Genomic DNA, 25561 nt, shown 5'->3' with positions numbered 1-25561 from the left:
TCTCAACATATTTCTAAATCTTATTCTTCAAGTATTTTAATCATTTTCTTTCACTTTTTCCTTTATTAGGACAATTTGGTGCTATATGTCCTTCTTCATCACATTTAAAACATTTACATATTTTTTTTTAGGCTTTTTAAAAGTTTTTCTTCTAATAAATCTTTTCTTATTATTACAACCAAAATTTTCCTTATTTCCTGGTTTTTATCTAACTAGCTTATATCTTTTATTTTTCTTTGTATATTTCTTACAAGTATTATGGCGTACCGATTTAAATACAAATTGCCATTCATTTTCTAGAATTTTTGTACAATGCTTATTACTTAGTTTATGCTTAACTTGTTTAGAAACCTTACTTTGTAAACCAATGCATGGTTATTCTTTCTTTTGCAAAATTAATTCTATTTCCTATAGAATTTATACTTTCTAGTTCTACACCAGTTATTTTATTATGCTTTTCTAAATCAGAATCGTACTTTTTTATACAAATTTCATCCTATGGTGGTGGTAATTTATGAAAATATTGGTTTTCTAGAAATTTATATTTTCAGTTTTTAGTTTTTGATTTTCATGAAGAAATTTTTTAGAAAATTTTTCTAAGTATCTTACGTCACATAATTTTATTTTTGACAATACATAACTAGATAGACAATCATGATCTGTTTTATCAGTATATCCACAAAATTTTGTTTTTAGAATAAAAATTAGCCCTTTTAATAAATCTTTGGGAGTTCTAATCTGGTTGATTAAATGCAATTTATGTTCTTTTCCTTTTTCTGATTTTTCCTATTGTAGAGCCCAAATTTTTCCCGGGCTCAACAAGCAGAGCCCAAAACACCAACCATCCAATTAGCACCCCACTAAACCGACCACTAACTCCATCACCCCACTAAATCACCCCACTAACTCCACCACCCCACTTGCCACTAACTCTATCACCCCACTAAATCACCCCACTAAACTTGCAACTAACTCCATCACCCCACTAAATCACCCCACTAACTCCATTACCCCACTTGCCTGCAAAAAGAAAGAGGCAATCAGTTGTAAAATTTAGCTATAAAAGTCATTCAAAACTATTGTAAAGGGGGAGTTTTTTTGGAGAAAATGAGAGGAGATGCTGAATACGAACACAAAAAACAACGATTGAATAATGGTTTTTATTTCAAAAGATTTGCGCATCGTTTTAATTTACTTCTCATTTAAATACTGCCTTTTGTGAGTTGAAATATTTGTATTTTAAATACCTATTTATTTGGGCACATTTCATTCTAGTCCTTGTCTACGCTTTAGGAATTCTATTTATTTACAAATTATCCCTTTATTTTGTTTTTATTTCCATTGAGTTCTTTTAAAATTCATGTTTTTATATTCTTTATAATTCATTCATTCTTTCCCCCCCTTTTCATATTATTTTAACATTTTGTTAATTGATTCCACCTTCTTTTATGTTTTTTTCTTGTTGTTATTTTCTTTTGTATATTGTCATTCTGTTTTATTATATTTTATTTATTTTCTCTTTTATGAATATTTTTAAATATTATATTATTATTTTGTATATATTATTTATATTAAGCTATTTGTATTTTGTGTATATTATTTATTAGTATATATATATTATTTTGTATATCATTTATCTTGTTTAGTTACAAAATTATTCCTTACATTTATATATATATGTAAATGTTTCCTAAATCATCACTTTGAATTGTTGTACATTATTTTTTATATATATATTGTTGATTTTATATTATTTTATGTATTTTCTTTTAAATCTATTTGTGATTATACATTTCCTTTTAAATCTATATATATAATTTATGCCTTTTAAAGTTATTTTATGATGCATTTTGTTTATTTCAAACGTTTTTATATTATTATTTCGTACATATATTTATAATAAGTTTTCATTATATGTATATTATTAATTTAGATAGATCAATATTTTGTATTTTATGCATTAATTATTTTTATTTATTTTATAATTAAATCTAAAGTTTTACATGTATTGTTTGTTTGTATACATATAGTTTATTTTATGTATTGTTATTTTGTTTATTGTTTGTTTTGTGTGTTTTAATTTACATATCTACACCTTTGTAATATCGTTGATAAATGGTGTAATATATTAACTATGTACATGTTCCATATTAGTTACTTTGCTTTTGGATTTACGTGTATTGATTTATAATCGAGCTTGCTTACTTTGTCATCTTAAATTGTTCAATTCATTTTTTTTATATAAACCGAATAAATGTACTTCACCGCTTTTATAATCACCCTCATTTAAAAAACCTCTTAAAACGAGGCAATATTTCGTGTTTGGAAGTTTTAGAGATCGTGTCCAATCGTGTTGGGTTTCAATTTTTCATTCTACTAAAATACAGAATATCCTTTTGAAATTTCATCCATGATTTCCTAAATTAAAATGAGGCAATATTTTGAATTTAGAAATTCGATAAATCGTGCCCAATCGTGCTGGGTTTCGATTTACCGTTTGGCCAAATAGCCAAATATCCTTTTAAAATTTCAAATGCATGAGTTTTGAAAATCATGAGATGATTTGGTATCGATGTTTCGAAATGTTGTGTCCTATCGTGCTGGATATGATATTTTATTCTTTCTGAAAGAAAGAATCTCAATATTCAATTTAGGATATCTAAAAATTTTTAAAGGGATCGTGTTTTAAAATCTTTTCAACTTTTCAACATTAGGATGTTAATTGATCAATACTGTACTAATTTGGGGCATTGCGAGGGTACTAATCCTTCCTCGCGCGTAACCGACTCCCGAATCCATTTTCTAGTTTTTCGTAGACCAAAAACGTTGTTTTAATAAACAAAAATGCTTTATTAAAATGATTGATCACAGGGTGACCCGACCTAACAAAAAGGATTGGTGGTGACTCCATTTTCGTTTTAAAGTCGACCTCCATTTTTCAAAATAAAAATGGTTTCGACACCTATCTTCTTAGGAATTGTAAAACATCTCCTTGATATGTTCCAACAAAGTTGTTTAAATAATTTTCTTTTGACCACATATTGTTGTTAACAACTATAGTCATAAATTGTGCTCAATCATCTATGATTTTTTCATAGTATGCTATAAGAATATTAGTTAGATCTAAATATATTCCTCCTTGTTATTTAAATCATCTATTCTATGTGGGACTGGTTGAGCAGATGGTTCTCCTAAATTTTCAGATTTTATTTCATTTGTAGCTATATTTTCGCTTTGATTGCCAAAAATTCTAGTTATATTTTCAACTTGTTCATAGCTTTTATTAAAAGATCTTAAATAATCATCTTTTTGAAAATCTGGCTCTATTTTTCTTTTTCATGAGAATCTGTTTGATCAGTATCCATTGGTTCTGGTATTTCTATATTTTCTTCCTCATCTGTTGAAGTATTTTCTTCATTAGAATTGTAATTTGTAACCTATATGTCTTTTAAGTTTATAGAATTATTAGCAGAATTATTAAAACTACTACTGTTTGTAGTGTTATAGTTTAACATATAATGATAATTAAATAATGTAAGCAGATCTTTATGTTTTTCATAAAGATATTCTATTAGTTTTAGATATTCTATTCTTTCATTTTTATCAGATGTCTTAGTAAATTTGTTCTTCCTGTGACAGCCCAAAATTGACCCTAGTCGGAAGGTGGTCTCGGGACCACAAAACCGAGGCATAAAAATAATTAAAAATTTATTTTGATGCCTATAATATGTGTGTGCTCATGTATGACATTTTATGATGATTGATTTAGTGTTATAAGGGTGAATTCCACAAGAAAGGACTTAGTAATGAACTTTGAAAGTATGATAGGGAAATGTGTGATGACTAATTAAAGCATGCATGCAAAATAATGGACTTGCATGTCAAATTCCCCCTTTTATAGGTGGTGGCCGGCCATGACAAGGGAGGATGGGCTAAACATGTCATGAAACATGTTTTGTTGGTGCATTAGGGTGAAATAATAAACAAATGTGTATGGGTGATAAAAAAATGAAAAAAAATGTGTGTGAGTGTGGTAATCCCCCATTGCCGTGAGTTGTAGAGAAGGAAAGAAAAAATTTTGTTCATCCTTTCTTTGAGCCAAAACTAAGGAAGAAGGAGGATTTTTGCTTCATGCTTGGTTTGGAAGAGATCTAGAAGGAGATTTGGCTAAGTTTGCATCAAGATTAAGGTATGTATGAGGTTGTGTTAGGAGTTTCATGCATGTTTTGGTTGCTAACTTGATGTGCATGTTAGCCATGGCTCAAATCTTTGTTAAGCCATGGAAATGGTATTTGGCCAAAGTTGTTATGGTGATAAAGCCATTGCATGCTAAGTGTGAAGCTTGATGATGATGCATGCAATGATGGATTGTCTACTCTTGAGTAAGATTTTGAGCTTTTTTTGTTTTATCATGATTGAAGTTGAAAAGGAGCATGATTGTCATATTCGCCATGATGCATTCATGAGCATGGTTCATGCTTCTTGCATGTTAGTTAAAATTTGTGTTTTGGATGGCTATGGACACCTTGAAATTCGCCATGCTCATATATGTATATATATGTTTGCACATGATGTTTTGGTTATGAAGGAAGTGATGAATAAGTTTGTTTAAAGAAGAAGATGTTGAAGAATAATTGTGAAATTGTAAGCACATTCGCCTAGCACACATATGAGTGCTTGATGCTATATTGTAAGTTTTGAGCTAAAATAAGCAAAGCATTAACTAGTAAAATGCATGCTGTTTTTGTGTGGTATTAAGTGCATAATTGGCCTCAACATGGACAAGTATATTCGACCTTGGGTAGCCTATTGAAGGCCTTAGCTTTTCCTTGATGCTCGAATAAATTGTATTGAATTGCTTGATGTAGTATAAAATGTGCATGACCATTGTGTATTCAAGCTAAAGGGTGGCCATATGACCATTTAAATTCCTTGTCATATTCGCCATAAGCTAGCACAATGAGGTTTTGATAAATTGAATTTGTTTGAATTAGCTCAAGAGCTAAGAGGGCCACAATTGGACAAGGGAAGGAAAAAGTAATCGAATAGCAGTAAAATCCGTTCGACAACATCCGAGGTAAGTCCTCAAGAAGTGACCTTACTTGAATTATGTGGAATGAAATATGGATGTATTGATTATTGATTTATGTGTGTATGAGTATTGAATGATACCGGGCTAAGTCCCGAAGGCGATTATGTTAGTGATTATAATTGTGTTTGAGCCTTAGTAACGAAAATAAATATGTATGTCCAATGATTATTGATGTATGTGTGCATGAGAAATTGAATGATATCCGGGCTAAGCCCGAAGACAATTATGCTGGAAATTATAACGGGTTAAGACCGAAGGCAATTGTGCTAGTGGCTACATCCGGGCTAAGACCGAAGGCATTCGTGCGAGTCATTCTATCCGGCTAAGACCGAAGGCATTTGTGCAAATCGTGATATCCGGGTTAAGTCCGTAGGCCTTGGTGCGGGTTACCATAACCGGGCTATGTCCCGGCGATTGATCGAGTAGCGACATCCGGTTAAACTCGAAGGTATGTGATTTGAAAATTATAAGCTTGCTGGAAAATTTCAGCTAATGCACTTGTGAAATTTCCCAATGACAAGGTAAGTGCGGTGTGTGCTTTGCTGCGCTAGGAGTAGAGCGTGTGAATATCCGCTCCTATGATGGAACGAGTTATCGGCCTTAATGAAGCCGTTATTTGTGTATGAACATAAGAGTTGGGATGGTGAAGTAAGTATGATTATGTGAATGTGCATTAATGAAATGATGCATTTAACTATGTGAATGTATTGCTGTAATTAGAGTTGATTATATTCCTTGAGACTTACTAAGCATAAAATGCTTACTCCATTGCTTTGGCTCTCGTTTTCTAGATTTCGCTCGATAGCAATCGGATTCGGGATCGTTGAAGTCAAGTCATCCACACTATCAAGCCCCCATTTTGGTATAAATTCTTGGTTGAACTTGAAATGGCATGTATAGGACTACCCTTGTTGGTTTAAATATGTTATGATGTATATGTGTACGGCCATGCGAAAATGGCTCGTAATAGTGAAGTATCAACTTAAACTATTTGCGGTTTGTATATATATATATGGTGTCATGATGTGACTATGAATTGGAAATGGGAATGTTGGTCACATGATCAGCCATTGGCATGGTTAAAATGATCATATGTGGACCTATGTAAGGCAAGACTAGTTGGTTCATGGAGACTACAAAATAGGTAAGACCTACCTTAAAACAGATGCTGCCAGCTGCAGTAACGTGAATGTGAAAAATCACCAAAATTTGTAGGAATGGTATTAAATAGTGAATCAGCTATGTAAATGAACATTGATGAGTCTATTTTCATATGGAAGAAACGAAATGGTCATAGGAGTTACATGTTAAGAGATATTAAAGCTATTGTGAGACAGGGCCAGAACGGTTTCTGGGTTCCCTGTCGGAACTTTAAAAATTTACTATAAATTATCCAGAAAGAATTAGGAGACATACCTTATATGTACAGATTCCATTTTGAGTCTATTTTCATTAGAAACAAACGACACCAGAATTAAAGCCCTGTAAAGAGAGTTATTCAAGTTATACCGCGCGAAGGTCAGAGCAGTCGATCCCTGTAACATGGGTGACTTTAACTAATAAACTGTACCAATTGGCCCTACCAAAAATTCTAGAAATAAATCCATGGATGGATATATGAGTCTAAATTCAGGGAAAATTTACGAAACCAGTTTCCGAGTTTTGAAACTCGAGATATGATTTTTAAGGCGACAGTGACGCAGTTTTTCCAGCCTGACTGGAAATGTCCAATGGATGGGCAAAACAAGTGAACTTGGCTTGCTAACCTCGTGTCCGACACGGCGATGGTCTCGGGTTCGGGTGTTACAATTTTATTGGTATCGAGCCACGGTTTAGTCGATTCTAGGACTACCGTGAGGTGTTTGGGGTCTAGCTATACATGCCATTAAATGATGAATCGATAGTGTGGTGATTTCGACAATTTGACTTTGAGTTTGTTTATAGCAATGGATCCCGATCCCAACCGAGCAATAGCTGATGATGTGGAGAGTGTGGCGCTGCTCCCCACAAGGGACAGCGCCGGCGGACTCTCAACCTATGGCCAACAATCCGAATGATGAGGCTAGGCAAGCCTTTTATAGTGTGATGAGCGAATGGTTTAATCAATACATTCGAACTAACACGGCTGTCCCACAACCTCCATTCCCGACAAATGCAACCCCGCACCTACAATACCTCCGTAATGACCAAATAAGGTCAAGTAAGCCTCCGATCGATAGGATTGAAAACATGGGGCCACTGAATTTAAAGCTACGGATGATGATGATGCCAAACGAGCTGAATTTTGGTTGGACAACACTATCCGGTGCTCGATGAGCTATCTTGTACACCGATGAGTGCTTAAAGTGTACCATCTCCTTGCTACGTGATTCCACCTACTATTGGTGGAGTACTCGACTTGTGGTACCTAGAGAGCAAGTGACTTGGGAATTCTTTCAAACCAAGTTCGAAAAAAAAAAAAAAGTATATCGATCGAGATTCATCGACCAAAAGCGAAGGAATTTCTTGATCTTAAGAAAGGTTCTATGTCGGTTCTGACTATGAGCGAAAATTTGTGAGGCTTAGCCGATACGCGAGAATGCATTTCGTCCGAAGCTATTATGTAAACGCTTCGAGGATGGGCTGAATGATGATATAAGGATGTTCGTTGGCATTCTCGAAATCGAGAGATCGTAGTACTTGTTGAGCGAGCTTGTAAAGTCGAAGAGCTTAGAAAGGAGAAACAAAAAGCTGATGTGGGAACCGGAGAATTCGAAAGAGGTCCTCGGAAAGTCTCTTCAACAGCACAGAAGAGATTTCGAGATGATGTGAACCGGTCTAGAGGCGCTTTGGGCTTTTCTAGGCGAGGACGCGATCGACCCCTGTGACCACACGAGTCACTTCGATCGCTGATGTGGTGGAAATGATCGTAGAGAGGCGAGTGTCAACATTGTGGCAAATGGCATTCGGGAGCTGTTGGTTTCGTGATCGCTCCTGCTATAAGTGTGGATCGGCCGACCACTTTAGGAAGGATTGCTCGAGGATGCTTGAACAGAATGTGAGTCAGAGTGGAAACTCGGGTGCTACCACTGCTCGAGGTAGGCCACCTAGAAATATGGGCAATGTCAGTGGCGGTCAGAGAGGATCTAGAGATGCTACCATCAGATCTGAGGCTCATGCTCCTGCGAGGACTTATGCCATACGCGCACGCGAGGATGCTGCCTCTCCAGATGTCATTACCGGTGCTTTCACTCTTTTCAATACTAATGTGATCGCTTTGATTGACCCTGGTTCTACTCAATCTTATATATGTGAAACCTTAGCATCCAGTAAGACTTTGCCTATTGAGTCTACTGAGTTTGTAATTTGGGTGTCAAACCCCTTGGGTCATTACGTGCTTGTCAACAAAGTGTGCAAGAAAAGTCCCCTAGTGTTCGAGGTTCTTGTTTCCGCGGACTTGATGCTTTTGCCGTTCGATGAATTCGACGTTATTCTTGGTTTGATGGGTTGACCATGCACGATGCGGTCGTAAATTGCAAAAGCAAGACTATCGATTTGAGGTCTGCGAATAACGAGATAATTCGGGTTAAGTCTACGGACTTAAAGGGTTGCCGGTGTAATATCGCAATGTTGGCCCGAAAATATGTAAGAAAAGAGTGCGAAGCGTACCTTGCGACGTGCTCGATGACAAGGAATCGAAAAGAAACCGAATCTATGCCCGTGGTTTGTGAATACCGGATGTTTTCCACGAAGAATTGCGGGTTTACCACTGTTCGGAAATAGAATTTGGCATCAATTGGTACTGGTACCACTCCAATTTCGATAGCTCAGTATCGTATGGCACCAACGGAATTAAAGGAGTTGGAAGCTCGGTTGCAAGAATTGGTGGATAGAGGTTTTGCTGCTTGAGTTTTTCGCCTTAGGGTGCGCCGGTGTTGTTCGTGAAAAGAAGGATGGAACCATGCGGCTATGCATCGATTATCGTCGACTTAATAAGCGACAATAAAGAACAAATATCCGTTGCCACGTATCGATGACTTGTTCGATCAACTAAAGGAGCCTCGGTGTTCTCGAAAATAGATTTGAGATCGGGCTATTATCAATTGCGAATCCGAGATTGGACGTACCCAAGAGCGCCTTGAGCGAGATATGGTCACTATGAGTTCCTAGTGATGTCGTTTGGGCTCACTAATGCCCTGCGGTATTTATGGATTTAATGAATCGGATCTTTAGACCATATTTGGATCGATTAAGTAGTCGTGTTCATTGATGACATCTTGGTCTATTCAAGAAATGAGACCGAACATCTTGAACACTGCGGTTAGTCTTGCAAATTTTACGAGATAAGCAATTATATGCTAAGTTCACAAGTGTGAGTTACGGTTAAGAGGTTAGCTTCTTGGGTCATGTGGTATTCAGATCGGGTATTCGAGTCGACCGAATAAAATTTCAGCCATACTTAATTGGAAGCCTCAGAAATATTCTTGAGGTTCGAGCTTTTTGGGGCTTAGGTTATTACCGACGATTTGTAAAGGCTTCTCAACGATAGCCACGCCGATGACGGCTTACTCCAAAAGGATGTTAAGTTGAATGGACGGAGAAATGCCAAAAGGTTTCGATCAATGAAAACTTATTTGGTGAAGCCCCAATTCTAGTGCAACCCGAATCCCAAAGAGTTTGTCATCTATAGCGACGCCTCTCTACTTGGGTTAGGTTGCGTATTAATGCAAGAAGGTCGAATTGTGGCCTGTCGTCGAGGCAATTAAAGCCACATGAGAAAAATTATCCGACTCATGATCTCGAATTGGCGCCATCGTATTCGCCTTAAAGATTTGGCGACATTACTTATTTGGTGAAAGGTGCCATGTATACTCGGATCACAAAAGTCTCAAATATTTGATGATCCAAAGAGACTTAAATCTGCGACAAAGACGTTGGCTCGAGTGTTAAAGGATTACGAGCTGGTCATTGACTATCACCCGGAAAGGCGAATGTGGTTGCGGATGCCTTGAGTCGTAAATCATTATTCACTTTCTGAGCGATGAGCGTGCACTTATGCATTCGATCCGATAGTGTGTTAGTAGCTGAATTGAAAGCCAAACCACTATTGATACATCAAATTCGAGAAGCTCGGAAAGTCGACGACGAGTTGGCGCAAAAGCGGGTGAGTGTGTTTGAACAAGGATTGAGTTTCAAATCGATGATGACGATTGTTTGAGGTTCAAAAGTCGTCTGTGTGTTCCAAAGAATTGAACTCATTTCGATAATTTGAATGAAGCCCATTGTAGCGAATGGCAATCCACCCGGGAGTCTGAAGATGTACAATGATTTGAAATGTCGGTTTTGGTGGCATGGTATGAAGCGAGACATCTCCGACTTTGTTTGAGATGTTTAATATGTCAACAAGTGAAAGCGGAACATCGGTGCCTTGAGGATTACTTGACCAATCACGATACCCAGTGGAAATGGGATCGAGTCACAATGGACTTTGTATCCGGACCGCCATTGTCGATAAGTAAGAAGGATGCGGTTTGGGTCGTGGTAGATCGATTGACTAAGTCGGCCCACTTTGTCCCCGACGTCTGATTTTTCAATTGACAAATTAGCTGAATTGTGCGTTTCTCGGTTGTGAGATTACACGGGTGCCTATTTCCATCGTGTCGAATAGAGATCCGAGATTTACCTCGCGATTTTGGAAAAAGTTGCAAGAAGCTTTGGGTACCAAGTTGCATTTCAAGACCGCCTTTCACCCCAAACCGATGGTCAATCCGGCGGATAATTCGGATACTTGAGGATATGTTAAGATGTTGCGTCCTCGAGTTTAGTGGTTTATGGGAGCGGTATTTGCCGTTGATTGAATTCGCTTACAACAACGACTTTCAATCAAGTATTAAGATGGCACCCTACGAGGCCTTATACGGTCGTAAATGCCGTACACCATTGTTTTGGTGAGCTCGGTGAAAGCAAGATTTTCGGTGGATTTGATTAGGGATCTTTGAGCAGAAAGTGAAAGTAATCCGTGAAAGTCTGAAGATAGCCTCCGATCGTCGAGAAGTCGACGCGGACTGAAGCGTAAGGATATCGAGTATCGGTGGGTGATAAAGTGTTTCTCAAGGTATCGCCTTGGAAAAAGATACTCGATTCGGTACCGTAAGGGCAAGTTGAGCCCGAGGTTCGTTGGGCCATATGAGATATCCGGCGAGTCGATCCGGTGGCATATCGTTTGATTTTGCCCCGAACTCGAAAAGGTTCACGATGTCTTTCACGTTCGATGCTTGACGCTATAGATCCGATCCATCGCACGTGATTAGTCCATCGAAATTGAAATTCAAGCTAATATGAGTTATGAGGAAGAACCGATTCGTATCCTATCACGAGAAGTGAAAGAGTTGTGAAACAAGCGGGTTCCGCTTGTAAAAGTGTTATGGCTCAAGCATGGGATAGAAGAAGCTACTTGGGAGACCGAGAACTCTATGAAAGAGCGATATCCAAACCTATTTACCGGTAAGATTTTCGGGGACGAAAATTTCTTAAGTGGGGGAGAGTTGTGATAGCCCAAAATTGACCCTAGTCGGAAGGTGGTCTCGGGACCACAAAATCGAGGCATAAAAATAATTAAAATTTATTTTGATGCCTATAATATGTGTGTGCTCATGTATGACATTTTATGATGATTGATTTAGTGTTATAAGGGTGAATTCCACAAGAAAGGACTTAGTAATGAACTTTGAAAGTATGATAGGAAATGTGTGATGACTAATTAAAGCATGCATGCAAAATAATGGACTTGCATGTCAAATTCCCCTTTATAGGTGGTGGCGGCCATGACAAGGAGGATGGGCTAAACATGTCATGAAACATGTTTTGTTGGTGCATTAGGGTGAAATAATAAACAAAGGTGTATGGGTGATAAAAAATGAAAAAAAATGTGTATGAGTGTGGTAATCCCCCATTGCCGTGAGTTGTAGAGAAGGAAAGAAAAAATTTTGTTCATCCTTTCTTTGAGCCAAAACTAAGGAAGAAGGAGGATTTTGCTTCATGCTTGGTTTGGAAGAGATCTAGAAGGAGATTTGGCTAAGTTTGCATCAAGATTAAGGTATGTATGAGGTTGTGTTAGGAGTTTCATGCATGTTTTGGTTGCTAACTTGATGTGCATGTTAGCCATGGCTCAAATCTTTGTTAAGCCATGGAAATGGTATTTGGCCAAAGTTGTTATGGTGATAAAGCCATTGCATGCTAAGTGTGAAGCTTGATGATGATGCATGCAATGATGGATTGTCTACTCTTGAGTAAGATTTTGAGCTTTCTTTTGTTTTATCATGATTGAAGTTGAAAAGGAGCATGATTGTCATATTCGCCATGATGCATTCATGAGCATGGTTCATGCTTCTTGCATGTTAGTTAAAATTTGTGTTTTGGATGGCTATGGACACCTTGAAATTCGCCATGCTCATATATGTATATATATGTTTGCACATGATGTTTTGGTTATGAAGGAAGTGATGAATAAGTTTGTTTAAAGAAGAAGATGTTGAAGAATAATTGTGAAATTGTAAGCACATTCGGCCTAGCACACATATCTGAGTGCTTGATGCTATATTGTAAGTTTTGAGCTACAATAAGCAAAGCATTAACTAGTAAAATGCATGCTGTTTTGTGTGGTATTAAGTGCATAATTGGCCTCAACATGGACAAGTATATTCGGCCTTGGGTAGCCTATTGAAGGCCTTAGCTTTTCCTTGATGCTCGAATAAATTGTATTGAATTGCTTAATGTAGTATAAAATGTGCATGACCATTGTGTATTCAAGCTAAAGGGTGGCCATATGACCATTTAAATTCCTTGTCATATTCGGCCATAAGCTAGCACAATGAGGTTTTGATAAATTGAATTTGTTTGAATTAGCTCAAGAGCTAAGAGGGCCACAATTGGACAAGGGGAAGGAAAAAGTAATCGAATAGCCGTAAAATCCGTTCGACAACATCCGAGGTAAGTCCTCAAGAAGTGACCTTACTTGAATTATGTGGAATGAAATATGGATGTATTGATTATTGATTTATGTGTGTATAAGTATTGAATGATACCGGGCTAAGTCCCGAAGGCGATTATGTTAGTGATTATAATTGTGTTTGAGCCTTAGTAACGAAAATAAATATGTATGTCCAATGATTATTGATGTATGTGTGCATGAGAAATTGAATGATATCCGGGCTAAGCCCCAAGACAATTATGCTGGAAATTATAACGGGTTAAGACCGAAGGCAATTGTGCTAGTGGCTACATCCGGGCTAAGACCGAAGGCATTCGTGCGAGTCATTCTATCCGGCTAAGACCAAGGCATTTGTGCAAATCGTGATATCCGGGTTAAGTCCGTGAGGCCTTGGTGCGGGTTACCATAACCGGGCTATGTCCCGGCGATTGATCGAGTAGCGACATCCGGTTAAACTCGAAGGTATGTGATTTGAAAATTATAAGCTTGCTGGAAAATTTCAGCTAATGCACTTGTGAAATTTCCCAATGACAAGGTAAGTGCGGTGTGTGCTGCGCACTAGGAGTAGAGCGTGTGAATATCCGCTCCTATGATGGAACGAGTTATCGGCCTTAATGAAGCCGTTATTTGTGTATGAACATAAGAGTTGGGATGGTGAAGTAAGTATGATTATGTGAATGTGCATTAATGAAATGATGCATTTAACTATGTGAATGTATTGCTGTAATTAGAGTTGATTATATTCCTTGAGACTTACTAAGCATAAAAATGCTTACTCATTGCTTTGGCTCTCGGTTTTCTAGATTTCGCTCGATAGCAATCGGATTCGGGATCGTTGAAGTCGAAGTCATCCACACTATCAAGCCCCATTTTGGTATAAATTCTTGGTTGAACTTGAAATGGCATGTATAGGACTACCCTTGTTGGTTTAAATATGTTATGATGTATATGTGTACGGCCATGCGAAAATGGCTTGTAATAGTGAAGTATCAACTTAAACTATTTGCGGTTTGTATATATATATATGGTGTCATGATGTGACTATGAATTGGAAATGGGAATGTTGGTCACATGATCAGCCATTGGCATGGTTAAAATGATCATATGTGGACCTATGTAAGGCAAGACTAGTTGGTTCATGGAGACTACAAAATAGGTAAGACCTACCTTAAAACAGATGCTGCCAGCTGCAGTAACGTGAATGTGAAAAATCACCAAAATTTGTAGGAATGGTATTAAATAGTGAATCAGCTATGTAAATGAACATTGATGAGTCTATTTTCATATGGAAGAAACGAAATGGTCATAGGAGTTACATGTTAAGAGATATTAAAGCTATTGTGAGACAGGGCCAGAACGGTTTCTGGGTTCCCTGTCGCAACTTTAAAAATTTACTATAAATTATCCAGAAAGAATTAGGAGACATACCTTATATGTACAGATTCCATTTTGAGTCTATTTTCATTAGAAACAAACGGCACCAGCATTAAAGCCCTGTAAAAAGAGTTATTCAAGTTATACCGCGCGAAGGTCAGAGCAGTCGATCCCTGTAACATGGGTGACTTTAACTAATAAACTGTACCAATTGGCCCGACCAAAAATTCTAGAAATAAATCCATGGATGGATATATGAGTCTAAATTCAGGGAAAATTTACGAAACCAGTTTCCGAGTTTTGAAACTCGAGATATGATTTTTAAGGCGACAGTGACGCAGTTTTTCCAGCCTGACTGGAAATGTCCAATGGATGGGCAAAACAAGTGAACTTGGCTTGCTAACCCCTCGTGTCCGACACCGGCGATGGTCTCGGGTTCGGGGTGTTACACTTCCAATGTTCTATAAGTTGTTTATAGGATTGGAAATCATATTTTGGTTGATGAGTATATTTTATTTTCTATTTTTTTGGTTTTTTTATGTCTTTTGTTTGTAGAAAACAGATTCTTCAAAGGAAGTATCTTCTTCTTCTGAAAAATTTAATATTATATTACTATTTCCATAATATAAATGTCCTAAATCTATTTTTTGTTCTGTATTTTTATTAATGAGAACTTGTTCTAATTTATTAACTTCAGATAAGATTTTTTAGATTTGTTGTTTAAATCTAATTCTATAACTTCTCCTAAATTATTTATGTGTTCTATTTTACTTACTTTATTATAAAACTTATGAAAATATATAGAAGTAATATCTATTAAACTATTAAAACCCTTATTGAGAGCTGAAACATTGTTTTCATTTTTTGGATCAATATGCATAGCATGATTGCAAATTTTATTCTTATATAGACAATCTGTTTCTTCCATGAAACTTATTTTAGGTACCTAAAAACTTCTGTTATCTTTATATGTTCTTACTTTAAAAAGCCAAAAGTCTCACCCAGACATAAATAGCCTATTGTAAGACAGAATAACAGATATATGGATTTTAAGATAAACAAACACAAAATAAACAAAACTGAAAATAAAAAATAAGAACTTACAATGAATACTAAGATATTATTTCTCCAAATGACGTTACACTGAAACTCTGATACTAATTACAACGGGATACGGTAAACAATAGATAATATTACAAATTTACAACCTAAAACTAGTAGAAAGGAAAAGGTTTTTAAAGAAAGAAAAGATAGCGGATAAAAGTAAAGAGGATGGTGGATGAGAAATGGATGGAGATAAGTTCTCTAAACTTCCTTCAATGCCCCCTTAGGCTTCCTTCATCTCCCTTTTATAGGAGAATTCTTGAACTCTATTTAATTTCTTTTAAATCCCGTACAGTTTTTCTAATAAGGATAATATCTCATCATTAATTTGACATGGTTACTTCCGCGTTGTTTCCTTTTTTATCTGTATCTAGATGTTGCTTTCCTAAGTTGCTTTCTTAAATGTCATTTTTCCACTAAGCTTCCTTTTTTGTTTTCACTTGGATGTTGTTTTCCCAAGTTGCTTTCTTGATATTTTAATTGGTTTTTATACTTCTTGAATATTAACTAGATTCATTTCCTCCATTTCATCTAGCTGTAATGAATCTATTGACAGTCTTGGTGAGTTCCAATTTTCCCATGTATTCTTGATTTCTTTTATTATGTGTGATGAAAAATCATCAATCTCCATATTAGCTATCTTTTTTAATAATTGCATGCACTCTTCGTCTCTATCATCTTGAGTGTTTCTAGTATCATATGCCAATATTCTTTTTCCATCAGTCCATAAGCTATAAGTTTTTTGTTGAAGTAAATTAAAAAAGATAACTGACATAGAGATTGATGATTTTCTATCACATAGGACAAAAGAAATCAAGAATACGTCAAAAAATTAAAATTCACCAAGAATGTCAATAGATTCATTACAACTAGATGAAATGGAGAGAAAGCAATTTGGGACAATGACATCTAGATGCAGACAAAAAAGAAAATAATGTAAAAACAACCATGTCAAATCAATGATCAGACATTATCTTTATTAAAAAAACTATACGGGATTCAAAGGAAATTAAATAAAGTTCAAAAATTTTCGTATAAAAAGGAGATGAAGGAAGCCTATAAAGGCATCGAAGGAAGTTTAGAAAACCTCTCTCCATCCACTTCTCATCCACCATCCTCTCTACTTTTATCCACTATCCTTCCTTTCTTTAAAAACCTTTTCTTTTCCTTTCTACTAGTTTTAGGTTGTAAATTTGTAATATTATCTACTGTCTCCTGTAACCCGTTTTATTTTACTTTACTCTTTGACCAGGAGAAAACTTTCATTGCACTGGAGACCGAACAAGAAAGTTACTGAAATGTAATGTCAAAATAAAATCTCCTAATAACAATGTGGGTAAGTACATCTAAATCATTGCAATTAATAGAGAACTCGGTTCCTTTCATTTTGTAATCCTAAGGAGCTCCTATTTCGGTTACAATGTGTAGAACCCTAAACTTAAGTCTAACCTCCCGAGTCCTGCATTCTTTTCACCATTACTCTTACCTCCTCAAAAGCAGAGCGTTTAAAAAAATGATTTTATCATCCATAATGTACATACAGGCACAAGCCAAGAAGCATGGTTGACCATCTTGAGTGAGATGTGAACAAACATGCCTTGTAAGGGGCTTTTCACAAATGGCACTCCATTATTTCTTCCCTCTGATGGAAAAGAAAGGGGCCAAGAATCCTCATCTTCAGCCACAGATTTGGCAATCAAATCAAAGTCCTCTGTTAAAGACAAATAAATGAGATTCAGAAAACAATCTAATTGAAACAAAAGAGTTCAAAATAGAATGTCGAAGGTATGAACTTTAAAAAAGAGGGTTATGATCCACTTTTAAAATTCAATATACTTGCCATATAAGGAATAACTACTAGTCATAGACTCATGGTTTATGGCAGAGAAACAGCCCATCAGAACTATGAGCATCAGACAGGAAAAGGGTGATGCCAACGTGGGAAGAGGAGGAGAGCAAGCAGCAATTCCCATACAGCTAATTCAAGCTGTCCATAGATACGCCATCAACTCTATTGCCAGACCAGTAAAGGCATTTCAACAATAGCATAGATGCCGCGTTCTACTTAGGCTGACTCCTTTTGTTTAGTCTAGTAAAGAAACTATCTCAGACAAGCAAGACAAATTACCTTTGGAGGTGGGGTGAAGAAGGCTGATCTGGAGAAGACTGTTGAGCAGAGGTACCATGAAACCTTTGCTTGTCATATACCCCACCTGGGTTGCTTCCATCACTTACCTGTGATGCTTCTTCATTCATGCCTGAGAAATCCACTGGTCCAAGAGAACCAAATTCAAGTTGTTCATCAGAGGAACCATAACCAGAATTATGATCATAGGGATACAGCATGACAACAGAAGGAATGGTAGGTCCATTTGACGACACCCCACTGGTGTTCATGGCTGGCAGTGGATACATGCCATATTGCATGCTGGCAGAGCTACCTTGAGAAGAGTTTGCACAGACCGGACCATTATGAGACTGGTATGAAGAAAACGAATCATGCCTATGTGAGCCCCAAGGCCTCTCAGCTCTGCTGTCATCAGCAACAGCACCCAATTGGTCACATGTGAACCTTGATTTTTCATTTTGATTGCAACTATGGCTGTACCCACCAGCTTGTGACTTTGAATTGGCAATCCAGTTCCCATCTCTATCACCATGGTGGTCATTTCTATCATAATTATATTTTCCCCTCCTTGTATTTGCAGAATGCCGTTCTCTGATTGAAACTTTCTGAAGTAGAAAAACGTATAGAAAATTTATGAAGGCTATAGTTTTAAGTGTTAAATGGCACAAAGCTAACAATATTAAGATCACTTCAAAAGACAGACTAATGTATGAATATCTTATGGCCAAGACAATATTGCATTTGAAAAGATTGTCCACTGTATCGTTGTACGCTAAATTAAAGGAGAACGGAAAAATTACAGGACCGTGTATGTAAACAACATCACTCTCCAAAGCATGCATAATGGAAAAACAGGACCATGTATGCAACCAAAATTACTTTTCAAAGAAGGCAAAGTTCAAATGCAGAAATTTAAAGTCATAAAGGCTCATTAGAGAATGTCAGTATGTGACTTACAGGATTAGGCAGGTAGGTCCCAGTACCACTGCGATATCTTGGCATCTCATCAGCATGCCGTTGGTATACGCTCGCAGGTCTATTTGAAACAGATTGATGGGGAGCAGAAACAATACGAGGCCCATAATTCATAAGTTGAGAAAAGAGGTTCACATTTGATGGAGGAGGTCTCCCAGGACCATCCCATGGAAAATGACCTTGTAAATATAAAGGTGGCACCACAACAGGAGAAGGATAAATCAGAGGTGGAGGATATTGTGAATTTTGGCAAAACCGTCCATATTGCAAGTTTTGCCAATGGCTAGCAATGTCACCATTGAGAATGTCTGACTTACGCTCTACTGGCTCGAGAGATGAAGCATTTCTTGTAGAACTAGAAGTACTTAACACCTCAGATTGATCAAGTCCCGCAGATGATTCAAAATTCTGACAAGAATCATTGTTATCCAAACCCTCATCCCAACCAAAATGGCTTGTTGATGCATCTGGAGCTCCTGTTTCTGCTGGAATGTTGTACACAGGGCACAATACAAATGGTACTGGCGGCCCTGTTATGGTGAAGGCCAAGGGATGAACTCCAGAATTATCCATAGTTCTTTGACCTGAACCTGGACCTAAGAGGAATGGAGTAATGGGTATCAATGGATCTGAACCACTTGTCAAGGCTGTCTCAAATCCAGATATTTGATGCCTTGGAACAGGCAAAGAACAAACTGGTTGAGGTTCAATAGTTCTTCCTGCCATATCACTGCTCCCTATTGATGGTGGGTTCCAGTCTCTGCTATTGTCTTCTGCCTGAGAGGAATAGTCAGATACACTTTTACCTTTTCCACATGTAGCAGAAGGAACCGCAGAAGAAGACAATTTCCTACCCCTTTTCTCCCTAGCTGGCTTACAGACCTTTGCTGACGACCCATCCCAAGAACTTTCTGATGAGGTTTTACTTCTGAGTGAACTTGTATGTGAAGCAGTCATGGATCTAGAACTTGTAGTTCTTTCATCAAAGAAAACATCATTACCTCGGTTATCATCTAGATGACCTTCCCTACTTGAACCTCGAGCTTCTTTAGCAAACTTCTGTTGGGTTTTAGAACTACCAGAGCTGCTTACCCTAGAAGACTGAAAAAAATTATAGCCAGCTGAGGTTGAAAGTTGCTTATCATCCGACTGAAGCATTTCAAAACTCCCGTTATGAAGATCAACAAAACCACCACTAGAACCCCTGTCTTGTTCCTGCCATGAATCACGTTCCACTTCCCCTGAGTTCATTTCTGGAGAACCAAAATTTTCACTACTGGCCTCAATTGGATCCTCTGTATTTGAGGCTAACCCAATGCTAGAAAAATAATGGGCCAGAGGAAAAGAGACCAATCCTTGGGGAAACATTTGAATATTTGAAGGAAGGATTCCACCCAAATTTCTCTGATTGTATCCCATTGGTAGAGATTGGAAAGGAAAAGGTAAGTGACCTGCAGCTAAATTTAGCGGAACAGGAACCTGACCATCAAAGCCATGAGCCGTAGAAAATGCCATCATGTTCAGTAGATCTTGCTCTTCTTGATGCATTCCTTGTACACCTGGAACCAAAGAAAATTCCTGACTCATGGTTCCCAAGCCAAAATCATCTTGGAAACTATTTGGAAGACTGTTTGGATCAGCAGCAGTATCAATGCTTTGATGGTTTGATGCTCGCCTAATAGATGAAGGATCATCAGATGAAGATTTAATGTTATGCCTTTCTGCCAAACCAGATTCCATATTCTTCCCCCCGTCATTATTTGACCTCATAGAAGCAATCTGGGTTTTCCCACTCTCCGGCATTCTGTTCTGCCTTTGGTTAGAAGTAACTTCTCCATATGTTTCAGTAAGCTCAGGACTAGAACACGTCCTTGCAAAAAGATATCTTCCTTGAACATCAATCACCAAATTCTCTGCTTTAGAAATTCTCTGACCAGCACTGTTATGAACATTCTGATTGGAATTAGAATCCCATCTAACTTGATCAGAGGTTTTTGAGTTGCTCTTGCTACCATGACTCCTTTGGTTTTCAGTACAAGAAACAGCAGAAACATCACTAATCTTACTTGTGCTTTCCAAAGGATAATTAACATGCTGTAATGAAACACCAAATGATCCTTGAACTCTTTCAGCTTGAGTTTCATGCCGTGAGGACATGTCATTTCCTTTGCTGCTTGAATTGTTTCTGATATTCTTAGATCCATGAGTGTAGTCCAAATTTGACAATCTCAAGCACCGCAGATAATTCCTTGGTGCATCAGGCCGTTGGCCACTGCCATGCCTTTCCCATGTATTCATAAAGAATTGATTTACTTCATAATACAGGTCCTCTTTGGGACAATCAAGCACTCTTGCCAACTTTTTAGCACCAAATGCAAATGCACTGCGTATCCTAAAGAAATTGCCTGGAGAATATAGAATTATTTTTATTCACAACAAAACCTATTATTAGCAGAGGATACATCCAACCAGAAAATTCACAACTCTATCTATTCAAAAAGCACTAAGACTGAAAAGTTTTACATGTACATGGCACTATCCATCATCGACTCATGACATGCTTAATCATAAAGTTTCTGCTAAGTGCCAGAATTTTGCCGAAGTAAACAAAATCAAGATTCTAATTGTTTTCTATTACCTTTTCATCCCTGCATTGACAGTCTCTTCAACTTCCTTTTTACCAATTTAAGTTAAATATTTTAAAAAGTTCTTAATCAGGTCGCTGTATTAGAAGTTCATTGCAATGTATCACCCACAACTGAATTTGATAGCAACAAAGTATGCAGACATAGTTTTGGAAACAGAGAATGATAAGTAAGGGAGAAGGAAGTCACAAAGACAGAGAAATATCAAAACAATACAAGGAATAACCACTTAAAAAAGTTACAGATGTACCTTTACTAACACTACGTCCAAGATTGTTATTTAGACGCAAAGGATCAATCACATTGAAATGTTTAGAAGTGAAGGGTTGCCCCTGATTTTCTTGGCAAACAGCATATCTTGAACTGCAAGTATCAAGAAAATATTTGCTAAGTAATAACTCTCCACCATCTTTTCGAGGAGGTTCCGCTGCAAAAAAAAAGTATTTCAAACAATGTAATTAATAAAAAATAAATAATAATAAAAAAACATTTGGTAAATGGAGGATTCTTATTCAAAGCTTAGAATAAGATGTCCAGAAAATGCAGTACCAGATATGCCTGGAAGCGAACGAATTGGAACAGGCCCCCATAGGCTAACACAAAAATTTTCCCAATCAAACTTGCTAAAGAACTCAAGAAAACGATACAGGACCTAAGCATGAAGACGTGAGAAAAGTCAAACAGATGTGGAGACTAACGAAAAAAGAATAAAAAAAAATAGAAAGGTAAAAATGGCCACCTCAAGTGGTCCAGAAAAGGACTTATTGTAAACATGGAATATGTAAAGAACCAAGGTTTCCAAGGCATAAGTTGAGATAAGTCCATGATGAGCACCCAATATACGGCTCTCATAATAACACCATGCTTTTATCAATATGATGCTACGCTTGAACAAATGGTTCTGATTTATCAAAATATCAACCTACACACATGGACATTAAGCTTGGTTAAAACTTACACTAATCCCTAAAGGTCCACCATTCCACAATTCCAAAAATAAATCTGCAGACATTAAGTGGCAGGTATTGCATCACTGACCTCTTCAAGAAAACAAAGGGTACATAATCCACCGAGCTGATTAAATGAAATGTCTACCACAATATTTTCTACAAGACACTTGATTATCTTCACCTGAAGTGCATGAGAAGAAAAAGGAAATATAAAAACAAATTCATGTGTTAAAATAACATAATCAAGCAAACATGTGAAGAATTCTACAGCTAGTTTAAAGCAAGACCTTCTAAAGATAATATTAAAAATAGGAAGAATAGCATTAACACAGCAAATAAGAAGATCCCAGCCAGTAGCAAGTGTCACAAACATGCAAATTTTCATTGAAGAAATCAGGCCAAGGATACTAAAATGTTGACATAAGGATAAACAAGATATTCTAAGAATCAAGACAATCTCTGAGATTCCAGAGAAGATTCCATAAGAATTGTGAAGAAAAGGCATCAAATCATGACTTTACCTCGGCCTGAATGTACTGAACTTCTTTCACTCGGAATTCAGCATTTTCATTTTTTTCTTCATTTTCCAGCATATCACAAACCTGATGAGCCCATGTATCCTTCAAATTTTGATTCTTACTGAAGGCTGTTAAGTCAATATCCCCATCAGGCAAATACGTCTTGAGGGGCACAGACCCAAAAGTAAACACCTATCATCAAAAAGCAAAGAAACTCAACATTAAAATTGGTATAGCATAAGTTACATTCAGCCTTCCAGTCAACATCCCGAAAAAGAAATGCAAAGATATGAACTTTTTATCCTATTTATATGAATACCCCTTATGAATTATCCACATTTAACATCTGTAACAGAGTGAATTCATTCAATCATCTCCTCAACATAGAAACCAAAAATGAAGAATTAGACATATATAATTTCATAGATGGCATTCACATTATGAAAAGAAATTATAATGGAGTGGCATTTGATTAGACCTGACAAGGGAAACATTTAGCGATTAGGCGTTGTACATAATCCGCGACCGCATTACGGCGACTTTCCGAGGGTGAATCGGGCTGAATGCAGGCAATGAGATCAGCGGTTCTTTCCTCAGCCTTCATCCATCGCTCCGAGTCAAGTACCAGAATAACCGAGGCGGCTTCATTCGGTAACAAACCGTTCGGTAATAACCCGATGGGTGGCTGCTGTGCCGCCCACCCTTCATACTCTCCCATGCAATCCTAAACCACTTTTCCTTCCCTAATAACTTCTTAACCCTTCGAACCACCACAACGCAACAAAAAACAAAGACAATAATTTCAAAATAACAAGGCAACTAATCCGAATATAGAAGTGGTTTCTTTCAATACGTACGGTTTCCAGGTGAATATATGACTACAAAAAAAAAATGAACTTCGGAAGTAGTTTTAGGCTTCTTTTTTTTAATTAATCAGGTAAGAACCTATATCGTCGTGTTAACGTTTCTGAAGTAAGGAAATGGCAAGTGCAGTAAATACTGCCAAAAGGAACGGGATATTCTAATAAATTTCCCAGGTAAGTTTTCTTTTCTTTTCCTAATTGATAATAAGAATCAACAAAAATCGGATAAAAGAACCCTAGAAACTAGAAAACTAAAGCTAGAAAAAAAAAGGAAAGGGAAAAAGGAAACCTGGGAGGGCAAAAGAAAGGAAAGGGAAACAATAAAGGGAGCGGTGATATTATCAAAAACCCTAAATAGAAACTGCACCAATCCTGGAAATTGGGAAGTATCGGCGAATCATCAGAAAAAGAAGGTGAAGGAGGTAGAAAAAGCAAATGCAAATGAAAATATTGGGGATAAAATTGGAAATAGGAAAAAAAGGAATGAAAATAAAAGAAAAAAGCCTACTATGGGTCTGTGGTAAAGAGTCAGAGAAAGAAGAAGAGGGAGGGAGGGGGAAGAGAATGGAGGCGTTTGGTTACAAGGATATGGGATTCCTGTTCTTTCAAGAAATAGTTAGACCCAATCAAATCTAATAACTAAGGCCTTCTAAGATATACAATGGGCTCGGACACCCAAATCAAATGCAAGGATAACAGGGAAAACGATGTTAGATTTTATTTTCATGATTTTGTGAGCGTATTTTCAATTTCTTTTTACCATCTATGAATATCAATTATGTTAGCTCTTAAGTATTGATAAGGGTAGTCCTGGACTAAAGGGGTAAGTCCTCTCTTCTTTTTTTTTCCTCTATAATATTATTTCCTTTCTTTATTTTAAAGCTTTTGAACTAATTTAAATATCAGAAAACATCTCAAAATATAATTCTAGTACTTTTAACTTATCGATAGAAAAAAAAGTGATTGATAGAGCTACTGAAAATGTCATAGTAAACAGAACTACTAAAAGTTCATTCACAACAATTTAAATTAAAAAAAAAAAGAGACATTCTAATAAGATTAAAATGAGATAAATGTATGATCCCATGAAAATAATTTTTTTAAAATAACTTCTTTTATTCCACAAATTGCTACAAGAAACATGCAAAAAGCCACCCAAATGATATATGCTCCACATTTCAAGAGAATTTACATGAAGTTATTAATGCAGTTGGAGTATTTCTTGATACACCACAAAAGAAATATGATCCTTCCTCAATTACTTACAAGTTATGATGGCAGGACCATCCAAATTTCAATTATGGAGTAAGGCCACCAACTATTTATAATTTTCAACTAAGGTCACATGCTTGTGCACAATCATCCTCTTCAAGTTTAGGTATGTATTTTGAATAAATTGTTAAATCACTTGTGACTAGCACACAAATTTTAATAGGAGCAAAAATTAAGCATTCACAACTTGGAGAATCAAATTAGTTAGTTGACAATTTTAGGAAGTAGACTAAAATCTCAGGATAAATTGCTTTCACAAACTGTTATTAATTCAAAACAAAAGTTAATGCAATTACTTTGAGAAGTTGTTGTAACACTCTATACCCGACTCAATGTCCGAACTTTAAGTGTCACATTAGCTGCTGGAGCAACTATAATCTAATTATATTCAATTTATGCCAATTAACATAAAAAAAACAAGTACTATAAATATATGGTACGTCATATAATCAGTACCGAGTCTTACATGAGCTTACAAAAGTTCTAAAGCTACCTCGAAGTTGAATTAAGACTAAATTGTAATGTTGGAAAAATTTCAAGTTGATATTACAACATAGGGAGTTCCTCGTCACAACATGACATACTATTATAACCTTGTCATGATGACCAAATTTGACATATCATTGTGGACTGAAATTTTGATCTCGTCGCGACGTCACATTGTTTCTACA

At 36.7% G+C, this 25561-nt stretch overlaps 1 protein-coding gene across 1 annotated transcript; it reads right to left on the bottom strand.

Moving 5' to 3' along the window:
• Window positions 1–16490: 16490 nt before the first annotated feature.
• On the bottom strand, window positions 16491–24300 carry LOC108456466 (uncharacterized). The gene is made up of 9 exons (XM_017755037.2): window positions 23234–24300; window positions 22759–22947; window positions 22326–22418; window positions 22027–22209; window positions 21837–21939; window positions 21538–21714; window positions 18625–21047; window positions 17668–18272; window positions 16491–17250 (listed from the first exon to the last, which is right to left on the bottom strand). Exons 1-9 carry the CDS (start codon window positions 23471–23473, stop codon window positions 17241–17243), a joined length of 4023 nt encoding a protein of 1340 aa, XP_017610526.1. The 5' UTR covers window positions 23474–24300; the 3' UTR covers window positions 16491–17240.
• Window positions 24301–25561: the final 1261 nt, after the last annotated feature.

This window comes from Gossypium arboreum, chromosome 7, assembly GCF_025698485.1.
Source record: "Gossypium arboreum isolate Shixiya-1 chromosome 7, ASM2569848v2, whole genome shotgun sequence".
Classification (NCBI taxonomy): domain Eukaryota; kingdom Viridiplantae; phylum Streptophyta; class Magnoliopsida; order Malvales; family Malvaceae; genus Gossypium; species Gossypium arboreum.
This window is presented reverse-complemented; position numbering and strand designations above follow the sequence as displayed.

Excerpts from the sequence above, each read along its gene's own strand:
- LOC108456466 (XM_017755037.2), bottom strand. The coding sequence starts at position 23,473 with ATGGGAGAGTATGAAGGGTGGGCGGCACAGCAGCCACCCATCGGGTTA. Across the intron at positions 21,715-21,836 it reads TTCGCTTCCAGGCATATCTG|CGGAACCTCCTCGAAAAGAT; the intron begins GTACTGCATTTT and ends TTTTTTTTGCAG. Across the intron at positions 18,273-18,624 it reads GGACCTACCTGCCTAATCCT|AAAGTTTCAATCAGAGAACG; the intron begins GTAAGTCACATA and ends TTTCTACTTCAG.